Source organism: Rhinopithecus roxellana, chromosome 15, assembly GCF_007565055.1.
Source record: "Rhinopithecus roxellana isolate Shanxi Qingling chromosome 15, ASM756505v1, whole genome shotgun sequence".
In the NCBI taxonomy this organism is placed as follows: Eukaryota; Metazoa; Chordata; class Mammalia; order Primates; family Cercopithecidae; genus Rhinopithecus; species Rhinopithecus roxellana.
Genome location: NC_044563.1, coordinates 49,055,737 through 49,070,511, shown reverse-complemented (window position 1 = coordinate 49,070,511; position 14,775 = coordinate 49,055,737). Strand labels below are relative to the sequence as shown.

General features: G+C 38.5%; 1 protein-coding gene across 1 annotated transcript in view; it reads right to left on the bottom strand.

The window, feature by feature from the left end:
- The window catches only part of PRCP (prolylcarboxypeptidase), an 82,067-nt gene that overhangs the window by 34,437 nt on the left and 32,855 nt on the right, over positions 1-14,775 (bottom strand). The window contains exon 2 of the mRNA XM_010362877.2: positions 864-1,004. Coding sequence (XP_010361179.1) covers positions 864-1,004 — 141 coding nt within the window. The remainder of the gene's footprint in view (positions 1-863; positions 1,005-14,775) is intronic.

Below are 14,775 nucleotides of genomic sequence, written 5' to 3'. Positions count from 1 at the left end.
AAGTTGACATTTTCTCGTCACAGCACTGACACGTTGAAAAGGGGCATTTCTTCCTTTCACATATCTTTCGAAATTAAGTTTTGTTCATGGATTTCAGCATTATAAAAGGCGATAGAAAATATAGTCAGGGAAGCAAGCTAACAGGCTATATACTATTTTTAACCCTCACAAATAAAAGAAAATGGTAGAACAGGAAAGCTAAACTAAAATGTAGCTACACCTTTACCTTTTCCCATCCTTATTTGTATATTTTTTTCTCATTTGCATTGGTTTTGTTTAGGTTTTATTCACTCATTCATTTCACAGATGTTTATCACCTTCTATATGTCCTGGACACTGACACTATAACACTAAACATAGAAAAATTCCTGCCCTTGTTTTTACCTTCTAGAGACCATAATCAAAATAAACTGTACACAGTAACATTCTTATCTCTGTTTCCTTTATATCCTTGTTCACTCTAGAAATAAGCTGGGATTTTAAAAACAAAACAAAGCCAAACAAAAACAAAAAACTTGCAAAATTCAATTCTCTGGGATGTTCAGGCAGTCCATGAAAAATAAAATAAAATAAAATAAAATAATTCAATTATCCAAAAATTGTACATTATCCTTTTCATTTGTAATTCTTGAAGGCTGAATATGTAGACTTATTGGATATCTGTATTTAATTCTTTTGTGAACTTTCTATTCATGTACTTTTGCTATTTTTCTATTATTAGTGAGTTAATTTTTTTGTTATTTTTTATAGAACTTTACAATTAAGAACAGTAATGCTTGGTCATATACACTGCAAAACATTTCTTCCAAGTTATCATAATAAAAGTCTAATTGAGCACTGGAATGTCATGAATCTGCACATACCGTGTTATTACAAAACCAGATGATGTCCCCTTCATTACCAGTGTAGAAAAGTATCGATCCACCATTTTTCTTCCAGTATTTATCAGCTACTAGGTACCGCTGATTAAAAGTTTTCACAGTATTAAATCCAAAATGATCAACCTGTGATAAAAACAAAACAAACAAAACATATTTCAAAGGAAAGTAATAAAATGAGATCAACACAAAGGTAATTAATTCTTCCATTAAAATCAATCTATACTACAAAAATAATCACAAGAAATTTTAAACTTCATTGTTTTATTATTAATAGTAATACTGATAATATTATTTTGAAATCATTTTCTTTGTATTATAAAATAAAGCAGTGTCTGCTATTGGTAGTCCAGATTTTCAATGTAAAAGAAAAAATACAATTATAAAGTCAAGTAGCTACTTAAAAACATAATGTTAAAATTGAATCATTAATACAATGTGAACCCTTTTTTAATTTTTAATGCATTTTTAATTGACAAAATTTTACATATGGTGTATATAACACAGTGTTCTGAAATACGTATACACTGTAGAATGGCCAAATTGAGCTAATTCACATAAGTATTACCTCACATATTTATCATTTTTTGTGGTAAGAACACTTAAAATCTACTCCCTTAGCAATTTTTAAGTATATAATACATCCTATTATTTTTCAAAATACAGTTTTCCCCTACTATCTGAATTTTCATTATATACAGTTTTAATATTAAAAATTCATGAACTAAGTAGACTACTGAAAAGGTCCATAAACCTTGTCATCCCAGCACACCACAGATATTCTAAGTTATAAGATTTTCATGTCTATACCATTCCCACCAAAAGAAACTAGGGCTTATTAGTGAAGTGGCTGAGTGACATTTGGGACAAGGAAGCTGCAAGATAAGCCTATGCATTTTGCTGTGCAAGGAAGCAAGAAAGTGCTCAGAATTAATGGAGAGTTATATTTAAAGAACATAGGAACCAACTACAAGGGACTATCACTGGCAATCGTTTTAATAAATTGAATGTAAAACAAAAACAAATTAAACATAAAAAGAATAATCACTGTAGTTAACTGAAACATTCAATTCATGAAACTCCATTCGTCCACAAAAATATTTTTAAAAAGGAAAGAAAGGAAAAAGTTCATTTGCCACCATTGAAGTTGTCTATGAAATCAACTCCTTACTTTGAAATTGGGAATTAAAAAGTAAAAAATTCAACATTTAACCTGCCTGTCCAACAGAACTGTATTTGATGGCAGCGAATAGTCCCAGTTAATAAAGAAGAGCTGTGTTTAGTCAAATGACAGCTAATGTAGAAGGAATGACAGAGTTAGAATAATGACAGTTCTGTAAATTTACCGATTCAGGCAATAATTATCAATTGGTGTTAAAAGCATTAGGAAAACAGATAATATGAAAATGAACATTCATATAGCATCAAAATAATACCATAGAGAATACTCTCTTGTCACAAGGGGAAAATATAACTACAATGGAAGGATCAGGCTGTCATCACTTTAATCTAGTAATCAATTTTGTTAGCATCATCAATGGTAGAGCAGGCAAGGATTATGTATCTCCTCATGTGGCACAACATGAAGCCCATATCACCCATGATGTGTTCCTGGCAAAAATGTTCCATTTTATCTTAATCCAGCCTTTAGATCTAATTTCCAGGTTCCAGGAAATATAAAGGTAAAAGAGCAAGTTGAATATACTTTAAACGGACAACAGATACTGAAGGCAGGACATTTTACAAGACAATTGACAAGGCAATATCATGAGAAAGCACTATTTTAGATTAAATGAATTTTAAGGAACATAATAACCAGACATAATACGTGACCCTGGACTGGATCCTAGTTTGAACAAACAATATATAAATAAAGATGTAGGGACAAATGTGTACTTTTAATATGGACTAGTTATTAAATGATACAGGTTGAGCATCCCTAATCCAAAACTCCAAAATCCAAATGCTCCAAATCTGAAACTTTTGAGCACCAACATGATACTCAAGGGAAAGGCTCATTAGAGAATTTCAAATTTTGGATTTTCAGATTAGGTATATTCAATCAGTAACTACAATATGACTATTACATAATCAAAAAAAATCCAAAATCTGAAATGCTTCTGGTCCTAAGCATTTCAGAGAACAAATACTCAATTTGTACTAAAGACTTGTTGATTTTGTCAAAAATGATCATATTGTTTTGACTACATAAGAAAATGATTTCTTAAACTGAACTTTAAATATATTTTTGAGATTTTTTTTACTCTGTGATTTTTTAACTTAATATTGAAAATGTAATTATCAAATACTATAACATGGTAAGATTCCTGTACAACTATCTGAATTTACAGAGTTACCCTGCAGTACAGTCTCACTGAGTCTTTAGCATCATGGGGGCTGAATTCCTCAGTGCTTTGGAAGGACAGAAATGAGAAAGCAGCACCCAGTCTGGATTAGACATATGCTGTTCCAGTGCTGCTCCAGTCTCCCAGGAACAGTGCTTAGTTCTGACCTAAACCAGACTGTAAACCCTGTAAGACTTGCCTAGGTCATTCTAAAACAGATGAGACTTCCTGCACCCAGCTCTATCTACATACACAGTTCCCATTCACACCACAGGTTCCAAAACGCAAGTGTCTCAAAACTTTACCTAACTGCATACTTCCTGGTATCTATGATCATCACCATATGTAGTCCTAAAATATAATATTCTGATCTAAAGACTGTCTACTTTTCAGGAAAATAAGCAGTTTTTATGGACTAGGTATGTAATAATGGTGTCCATGTGCTGTAAACCCTTCCATTATACATGTTAATTTACTCAATCATTCACTCAACAAGAATCTATTGAACTCCTATTCTGGGCCAAATACTAAGCTAAGCAGTGGGATAAAGAGTTGGCTGAGCTACAGTCCCTGAATTTAACTTAAACTAACTCAACTATATCCACTCAGCCTAAAAATGAAAGGGCAAGAAAGGCAGACAGACAGTGAAAGGAAGACGGACAAGTGATTCCACCTGCTTCCATTCAATTAGTACAGTAGTTCTCCATGTGACGTCCCCGGACCAGCAGTATCATCTTCACCTGGGAACTTGTTGGAACTGCAATCCCAGAAACCGTGGGGGTAAAACCCAGTAAACTGTGCTTTAACAGGTCCTACAGGTGATTCTGTAAAGTTCTGAAAACCACTGAGTTAGAATAAGCACCAAAATAAGACATTAATTTGTTATTCCTTCTCTTGTTCTAGGTTTCAGAATAGCTAAAATACTGTAAGCATCTCACCATGCTGAATAAGACTCTGGTGTCTAAAGATTTGAATTACCACTGAACATACCCCCAAATATAAGCTAACTGTATCATTTGAAACTCAACATGAGAAACCACCACAGGAACGCCTTTTGAAGCTCAGCAGGTTTCAACAGGGGAGGAAAAACTGTGTTGGACTTAAAGAAAGGAAGCTCATGGCTCTCTAACAAGATGCCTTCCCATGAGATTCTTGAAGATAATTTTGTCCTAATGATTTTCACCTCACCCACTAACTACAGAACTGAGTCTTCATGTAAACTGAGATATTGCTGTAACCTTTAAAAGCATCCCACAAAGAAAAACATTAATAATCCAGTTTAAAATTTTCAAATTTGAAAACATGGGTATGTGTTTGTATATGTCATGCTAAATATTACTGATAAAAAGTTCTTGCCAGAGAAACACTTCCATCTAGAATCACAAGGGCCACAAGAACTTTAGAACCAGAGAAAGCCAAATTCCCTTGTGTGGCCGTGCCCAAGGTACTCCTGCTCCTAGCAATAGCCTTGATTGTTAAGACTAGGGAAAAGAGAGAGAAACCCTGGCAAGAAAGCAGACTTGGGAGTTAACAGACCTGAACTTGAATCTCTTCTAACTGTGAAGACTCGGGCAAATCACTTAACCTCTCTGAACCTTAGTATCTTCCTGTATAAAATAAGGATAACCACATATAATTCAAAGGATTGCTGTGAGGATAGGGAAAATGTACCTAAAGTACTAGGCATAGTTCCTGATATATACATGCTTAAAAGATGTTAGTTCTCTCCATCCCATCTGCACACCAATCCTAAGCACAGAGTACTTAGGTGGGAGACAGATTAAGTTCTTCATAGAATTACAGGACCTTAGAATGTCAAAATCTCCTATTTTTTTAGTGTTTCACCTAGGTACTAAACAACTGGAAATATGTAGTGAAATGTCCTTTGCATAACATGAATTTACAGAATTTCCTTGGCTCCTTCCTATCATCAAGGATATCAACTTCTGGCTAGATAACTAGATAGTTTTCAATACACAATGGCCAGGCACATTAGGGGCAGTATGCCCTCTGCTGTTGAGAAGTGGGACCCACATGCCACTTCCTGTTCTGGGCTCCTGAATAAAGATGTTATGAAGCACAACACAAAAAGGTGACAAGGGCCTTAGAAACCATTCCATCTGTGTTTCTCAACTGAAGAAATTAGGCTCGAAGAGGTCACATGACTTGGCCATGGTCACAAGGCAGAAGCAGAGCTAGAACTTTATTTTTGCAATTTGGTTTATTGAACCAATTAAAATAAATAATAGCACTGTAAAGACAACACAGTATGACCTCGGAAAGGAAACAAACCTCTCTAGTCAGGCACAGCAGTTCTTTCTAGCATATGGCTCAAGAAATTTCATTTTTTTCTTTTTTTAAATTTTTTTATGGTCCAAGAAATTTCAAAACATGCTTCCCCACTTTACCATGTGGAGGAGAAATAGATCTGTGAGAATGGGTAGGCAAGAAGAAAAGAGACCATTCTTCAAATGATGTTTATTGTACAAAAGTAATTATTTGGACTTTAAAACCGCTCAAGAATAAAGTTTGCATACAGAAAAATCAGTAGCAACATTACATCTGTTAGTTTTGCTGGCAACTTGGGGACAGCGTGGGTGGAAGAGGTGGGGATGGGAGAGAATAACACAGCGCACCTACCACGTGTCTGCCACAGCGCTGTTGCTTTACACAGATCCCTTCGCCATCTCGTCAGTTACCCTCTGGGGCACTTTCATCACCCAGTTTTAAAATAAGAAGGCTAATGCTCAGAGAGGTCAGATAGCTTGCCCAAGGGAATGTAACTAATAATTAGGAATCAAATGTAATTCTTTTCATATGCTTTTAACCCTACCCAATCCCACCTCCAAGAAAACTCAGATCTTTATACTCATTGCATTATAACATGTTCATGCAGGTAAAACTGACTATAAACTTCAATGCTCAGTAGGGGACACTCGGAGTGAGTATCTTTCTCCTAAATTTGCAAAATGAAGGACAAATCTCCCAGCCATTTACCAACAGTTACATTGCAGAATATGTGGAATGTTGGTCTTTTCACTGACCTGACAATAATTGTTACTACACTACTATTGCTAACTCCATTAGGCACTGATAAAACCAAAATCACATTGGCTCCTTCTCAGCAGCCTTTGGTTTTAGAAAATTCAGTTTGCAGTTGGATTTATTCAGGCACCCAAATATCTAATAACAGTTAACTAAAATTTTACTAAACATACAAAAAGTATACCCAGAGATATACATGACCAAAAAAATTAACTAATGCCTCCAATAAATTAAAGCACCTTAAAGGAGTTTTTCATGTGCTCTGGTTTTCAACTCTAATGCAGAAATGCTAAAATAAAATAAGACCTTCTTACTCCCATTTGATGTGTGTGTCCTATATTAATTTGGGGATTGTGGGGTTACATTCCATTAGAGTTCTTAAATGGAGACTGACAACCTTCGGGGCAAGCTTGATATCCCCTGAAAGGATAGACACCTTTATGTTAGAAGAACACAGGTTCCCAAAGAAGGACTAAAACGTGGCAGGAAGGTGGAGTTTAGACAAGCCCTAGATCTACAGTTGGAGAAGGATGGATGTCTAGGAGTGCGTTCCTACTAGGTTGTCCCTCACACATGGGCACCCTAGAGCTAGGACAAGATCAGAGAGCAAGTCACACCCTATGATTCAGATCCCTGGCTCTTGGATGACTCCTGGTTCATTTCTTCTTTATTATGTCAAGGCCTTTCAAAAACCCTGCTTAAATGTTCTAGCTTTACTCATCCATAAAATGAGGATACCAGAAAGTACTGGAGATTAAATTTGACTTAAAGAATTAAAGGGGAAACAGTATCCCCCAGAAAGTGTGGTGGTGGCAAAGGAAATGTTAACAAGTCCCTCCAAGAGGAAAGTGAGTCCAAGAAGGAACTGTCCTCCCTTCCCACAAAGATGCTCTCGTCATTGCCAACCTTAGCGGGTCAAGCTTCCATCTTAACAAAAGGGGGGAAGTCCTCTCAGAGATATCCTTCAAAGGCAATCATCTTTGTATGTAATAAGACACTGCTCCTCTTTACATGCCCTACTATAAGTGTTAACCAGGAGAGAGAACTGCATTCCCTGACTCCTTTGCTTTTTTTCCTAATATGCCTCTAATCTTAAAAATGAGACTCTTAGAAATAAATTTTTGTAAAGAGAAAATGGTAAATGAGAAAGGGAAGAAAATAAATGATAATGGGAGAATCCATCATGGACAAAATTTGGTGCCCCAGCCTCCTATACTCAGATAGTTTGAAAGGCAAGAACACAATAGCTACCGCAGTGGCCTTGTACATGGCAGATACTTTATAGATGTGATGTATGACATGGCATGGTATGGTATGGTATGGTATGGTATTTTATTTTTGGAGCCGGAGTCTTGCTCTGTCGCCCAGGCTGGAGTGCAGTGGCATGATCTCAGCTCACTGCAACCTCCGCCTCCCGGGTTCAAGTAATTCTCCTGCCTCAGCCTCACAAGTGGCTGGGATTACAGGTGTCCACCACTACACCCGGCTAGTTTTTGTATGTTTAGCAGAGACAGGGTTTCACTATGTTGGCCAGGCTGGTCTCGAACTCCTGACCTTAAGTGATCCGCCTGCCTCGGCCTCCCAAAGTGCTGGGATTACAGGCATGAACCACTGTGCCCAGCCATAGATAATTGTTCAATTGATGCAGTTCAAACCTTCTAAGTAAGTGGTTCTTGTGTTTCTGATTATGAGGTTCCCTTGTTAATGTTAAAATTATCACAGATGTGTTATATATTAGTAGCCAGTGCTTGAGAAAATGAGAAGCTATTATAAATTCAATAATGGTATAAATAAATATCACAATAGCATCTATCTACGTGAAAAAAAAAAAATGTGCTTAGTAACCAAATGGGGAGGGAAAACACTCTCTCGAAAAATTCTGCAGTGCTTAATAACCTTTCTTTCCTCAAACCAAGAACTCTGTGCCCCAGAGGGGGAATCGCTAAGTCATCAAAATGCTGTGAAACCAAAACACTCTTTGCTTTACTGCTAAAACAGAGGTGAAAATATCCTGCCCTTGAGAATACCTAAAATGCTCCAGTAAATCGAGAAGTAACATGTCTTATCAAATAACAGTTAAGTGTTTCATTAGAGGGAGATTCTATCTGTTGGCCAAACAGCTCTGTGAAAGCACCACATAATCAATGCCTTCCCATGGCTCAGGAAGCTTTGTACTAAGAGAATTAGCTGGCCACAGCTCAAGCTCCCAAATTAGAGAAAAAGTGCTGCTGTAATCAAGTACTGCATATAAATTTTAGGAAATGTTACACCACTAGAGGGCGCCCTTATATAAGTAGTAAAGTCGGAAAGCCCATTAGGTTTTTTGTTTGTTTGTTCTTTAAGAGACGGGGTCTCCCTCTGTGGCCCAGGCAAAGTGGAGTGGTCCGATCACAGCTCACTGCAGCCTCGAACTCCTGGGCTCAGGCGATCCTCCTTCCTAGGCTCAAGAGTAGCTGGAACTAAAGGCGCACACCACCACACCCGGTTCGTTAAGTTTTAAATTAAGTTTCATAAAATCTTAGGACAGAAAGGGAACTTAGATCTCAAGTCCAAACTCTTGGATAAAAAACAGACGAGGGGATGCCAGTTATTTTAAATCTTTCTTTTCTAAGTAAATATATGTTCACATAATTGAAACATAACAATCATCTCCCTTCTTTTTAAAGTCAGGATTCAAAATCTGTGCTGTCAGAAACCAGGATATTGGTTACCATTGCAGGGGAAAAGTGACTGTAAAAGAGAATAAGGGGATTCTGGAGTTCGGATAATGCATTGTTCTGTATGTATAATAAGATAATTCAAAAGCACATTGATAAACATTTAAAATCTCATTGAAGATATATATTATTTTACAAGGTACATGTTTATATTTCTATTTCACTATATAGTCATATGTAAATTATATTGCACTAAATCACATTAATATTAAATTTTTCTTTCATTTAAAAATACTTATTGAGTACTCACTAAAAGGCAGGTATTAAGAAAAAAACTAAGATACAATTCCATTTCTCAAGTTCTGGGGAATCTAAGAGAAATGATTCATGTGCTAGTAAACAACCAAGCAAGCAGTGGTGTAGTTAAGTTCTGTATACAAAGCACTGTGGGAGCTCAGAAGCCAAAGCCACCACCCTGCCCGTGGAAATTACAGAGGGCTGCACCAAGGAGGTAATATCTGAGCTGAACTTTGACACAGAGAAGAATTTTTTTTTTTCAGGTACAAAAGAGCATTTCAAGCAAAGGAAGAAAAACATGTGCAAGGCTATGATGAGCTATACAGAATGAGCATAAATTCAGGAGCTGTTGTTTTACGGCAAGAGGTTTATGAGGGGAAGACATGGGAGATGAGATTAGACTCACTGGGTGCCACGGTGGCTCACACCTATAATCCCAGTGCTTTGGGAGGCTGAGGTGGGAGGATCAAATTGAGGCCAGGAGTTTGAGACCAGCCTGGCCAACATGCAAAACCTCTTCTCTACAAAAACACAAAAAAATTAGCCGGGTGTGGTGATGCATGCCTATAATCCCAGCTACTTGGGAGTCTAAGGCCTGAGAATCACTTGAACCTGGGAGGCAGAGGTTGCAGTAAGCCAAGATCACACCACTGCATTCCCACTCGGGTGACAGAGCAAGACTCTGTCTCAAAAAAAAGGAAAAAGAAAAACCTAGGCCAGGCTCACTGGCTCACACCTGTAATTCCAATACTTCAGGAGGCCAAGGCAGTAGGATCACTTGAGCCCAGGAGTTCAAGACCAGCCTGGGCAACATAGCAAGACCCTGTCTCTACAAAAAATAAAAATATTAGCTGGGTGTGGTGGTACATGCCTGTAGTCCTAGCTACTCAGGATGCTGAGATCAGAGGATCCCTTGAGCCCAGAAGTTTGAGGTTACAGTGAACTATGATCATGCCACTGCACTCCAGCCTGGGTGATAGAGCGAGACCCCATCTCAAAAAAAGAAGAAAGAAGAAAGAAGAAGGAGAAGAAGAAGAAGAAGAGGAGGAGGAGGAGGAGGAGGAGGAGGAGGAGGAGGAGGAAGAAGAAGAAGAAGAAGAAGAGAAGGAAGAAGAAGAAGAGAAAGAAGGAAGAAAGGAAGGAAGGAAAGAAAAAAAGCAGTATAGAGAGACAGAAGAAAGGGAAGGAAGGGAAGGGAAAGGAGGAAGGAAAGAAGGAAGAAGGAGAGGAAGGGAGGGAGAAAGGGAGGAAAGAAACCTAGCTGAAATCCAAGATTGTTTCTCTAAACCAACAGTGAATGAAAAACATCCACTGGAAATAGACTCAACTAGGCAGGGACATTTTTCTGTTTTGTCCAGTGACTGGAATAAAGCCTGGCATGTAGTAGAAGACCAATGAATATATAGAGAGTAAATGAATGCATGCATGTATCGTGGCTATGCAGTTGGTATACAAACAAAACTGAGAATGGAAAGAATGTTCCCAAGAAGGTCAAGTTTGTGCAGGTTCATTTACTGGGTGGGTCTGTTCCCAGCTTTGGAAGAGTTGCACAACACTGTAGTTGGATGTGCCTTTTGCCCAGTGACAAATCACATGCCTAAGGGAGAACCCAAGCCTTAAATCTAAGGGCAACGCACAACAGTTTGGTCTGCTGAGGAAGTAGGAAATGCATGCCTTCTGCTGGGTGGAGAAACAGTTATAAATAACTACAAATAATACAGACAGAAGGCCATCTTTGCAAGGGGTGCAAGAGAAGGGCTAATCAGCATTTTACCAAAGTATATTACCTAAAACATAATTGATCTTGGTGACAGGGTTATAAGTCAAAGTTTTTAAGACTGGAAAGGACTTTAAAGTCATGGCTGTCAGCCAGGACACAATAACTTTACCTGAGCAACAGCTTTCTGTAAAATGTACAACATAGTAGCTCGTTCAGCAGCCTACTAGTGTTTGGTGAACCCACATGTGCTGCAAAATGTTGATTTGATCAATGTGTAAAATATGTGTTTCCAACAACAGAGTTTTAAGGAAGAAACAGGGGAGAGGTGTAATGCCCTAGGACAAAAAGTAATTGGAGGGAATAGTTGAGACTATAAGTAAGTGAGGGATATGTGATGCAGCCAGATCCCAAGGAGGGAATGGGGTCAATAGCACCAACAGAAAGATCTGACTTGGGCCGAACAAGGAACCGCTTCTCCACTGGGAAACAGAGGATGCAGGAGTTATCTTTCTAATTATCGAGGGAGGAAACTAAAAGGGTTCTAGTTAAAATGCCTGTCATATAACATCTTAGTTTTTAGTCAATGAAGTAAAGAGACAAGGTAATCTATTAAAAGAGATAGTAAAAGAGAGCCCAGGATGGCAATGATTTAAAGACAGGTAAAAGTGCAGCATGGAAGAAAAAACTGATGCCTAGCCCTCCATAAAGTTCCTGAGGTTGGAGATTGAATTGGTAGGCACCATAATCTGCCTATGTATGGGCTTGCTTAGCAGATATTCACAACCCAGGAGCAGAGAAGTTCGATGGTTGGATAAAACCAGGATGAGAACGTCATAAAGGGGTTGTGAGAGGACGGGGGCAAGAGAATTAAGGTCATTCCTGTCTTCATGCAGCCTGAATATATCCAGAGCTATGAGGTCCTGTCCACCACAGACAAATGCTGCCATAATCTGTTAGCTGATTTGCAAGGTAATCTAAACTATGCTGTATGTATTCTATTTTAAGGAGTAAATAATCTTGCCAGAACTCATATATATGATATATAAGCATTTCAATAATAATCTTATAAAAATAATGTAAGGCTGCATATCATCAAGGCCTTACAAGTTTATATTCTTCTGTTTTGCTAAACATAAGATGATGTGTTACTGTTTTTCTTCCTTTATAATCTACTGTTCTAAATCTTTTTCCTTTTTTTTTTTTTTTTTTTTTTTTTTTTTTGAGACAGAATCTGACTCTGTCACCCAGGCTGGAGTGCCGTGCCATGATTTGGCTCCTACAACCTTCACCTCCTGGGTTCAAGTGATTCTCCTGCCTCAGCCTCCCAAGTAGCTGGGACTACGGGCGTGCCCCGCCATGCCCAGCTACTTTTTGTATTTTTAGTAGACACAGGGTTTTGCCATGTTGCCCAGGCTGGTCTTGAACTCCTGACCTCAAGTGATCCACCCGCCTGGGCCTCCCAAAGTGCCGGGATTATAGGCATAAGCCATTGCACCTGGCCTGTTCTGAATGTTTCTTCTATATATACAAAATGATCTCCTGATACCACTGATATAACTACATCACATCTTCTGAGAGATAGAGGCTGGTATCTGATAGTATAATGTAAAAGGACAAAGACCCTTCAACCTCCAAAAAAGGGCAAAAATCACATTTCTCATGAACAGGAGTTCAGACCTGTGATCTATGTAACTCACAATCCAATCCTGCATACTACTTCTCCTGCAAAGAGCTGTGATGACCTCACAAATCTTCTGTTCTCCAACTGAGCAACCCCAGTTCTTACTATTTCCCATATAACACTATATTCTAAAGTCCTCCTAACCCTGCTCCCACTCTGGATTAATTAACATTCCCTCTTACAGATGGTGTGCCCAGAGCTGAGTACAATATATAACATGTGGTCTAATAAAGTGCCTTGCTCATCACTGGCCAGGAATAAATAACCAGTGTGTTTATAGACCTTATCCATGGTTTTGCTTTCTGCAGTTTCAGTTACCCATGGTCAACCATCGTCAGAAATGAGGTGAGTACAGTACAACAAGATATTTTGAGAGAGAGAAAGAGACTGTGTGTTCACATAATGTGTCATAATTGTTTATTATTCATTAAAATGAATCTCTTATTAATCTATTATTGTGCCTAATTTATAAATAAAACTTTATCATAGGTATGTATGTATAGGAAAAAAACATAGTATATATAGTGTTCAGTACTAACCAATGTCTCTGGCATCCACAGGGGGTCTTGGAACTTATCCCCCATGAAGAAGGGAGGACTACTGTATAGCTCCAATAACACAGCCTACTTTTAATTGAAAGTCATGTAGGTATACTGGGTTGAATAGCATCCCCCCAAAATTTATGTCCTTCCTAGAACCTCAGAATGTGACTTTATTTAGAAATAGGATCATTGCAGATGTCATTAGTTAAGATGAGGTCATGCTGGAGAGGGGTGGGCCCTTAATCCAATATGACTGGTGTTCTTGTAAGAAAAGAAGAGACAAAGAGGCACAGAGAGAAGAATGCCATGTTAAGACACAGACGCACAAAAGCAAGATGGCCACGTGACAATGGAAGCAGAGATTGGAATCAAGCAGCTTCCAGCAAAAGAATGCCAAGGACTGCCAACAGCCAGCAGAAGCTTAGCAAAGGACACAGACCAGACTCTCCCTCGGAGCCCAGACCAGGCTCTCCCTCGGAGTCCCCAAGAAGTAACTAATCCTGCTGACACCCTGACTTTGGACTTCTGGTCTCTGGAAGTGAGAGGATAAATTTCTATTGTTTTAAACCTCGTAGTTTGTGATACTCTGCAGCCCAAAGCAACTAATACAGAAGGTCTCTCTATGGAGGTGGCAGTGGAACTGAAGCCTGAAGGAGGCAGACAAGGAAAGAACTCTAGAAAGAAGAAACAGAAAATATAAAGAGCTAGAGGCCAGAAAGAGCTTAATGTGGAAACAGAGATGAGACCAGTGGTGAACAAGACAGAGAATGGTACTAGATGAGGCTTAGAGCTAAGTGGGCTGTGATAGGGAGTCTGAAAGTCTGAACTTAAGGGCAGTACGAAGCCTTCAAAAGTTTTAAAACTTATTCTGATTTAAAAAAAAAAAAAAAAAAAAAAAAAAAAAAAAAAAAAAGATCAGTTTACCTGTTCTGTGGAAGATGGCCTAGAGGAAATTTTTTAAAAAGAAAAAAAAAAGAAAGTGAGAAGAAAGCAGAAGGCTATTGAAAGGTTCACATGGCACATAATTATGAGAACAAGTCAGGCTTTAAGCCAAGGTAGGTCCCTCTTAAATTGCTATATATTTAACATATATAATAATGTTTACTCTCGGCCGGGCGCGGTGGCTCAAGCCTGTAATCCCAGCACTTTGGGAGGCCGAGACGGGCGGATCACGAGGTCAGGAGATCGAGACCATCCTGGCTAACATGGTGAAACCCCGTCTCTACTAAAAAAAAAAAAACACAAAAGCTAGCCGGGCGAGGTGGCTGGCGCCTGTAGTCCCAGCTACTCGGGAGGCTGAGGCAGGAGAATGGCGTAAACCCGGGAGGCGGAGCTTGCAGTGAGCTGAGATCCGGCCACTGCACTCCAGCCTGGGCGACAGAGCGAGACTCCGTCTCAAAAAAAAAAAAAAAGAAAAAAAAAAGAAAAAAAAGAAAAAAAAAAAATAATGTTTACTCTCCAAAGTTGTAATACACCCAAGAAAGATCTTAATGAAGAAGGACTCAATATATGACATCAGCAGTATTCGTTTAACAACAATCAACAAAAGGAAGTCTTTTGAACAGTTGTAGTCACGTATAACAGATTCTGCACTGGTCCTGACTGTGGGC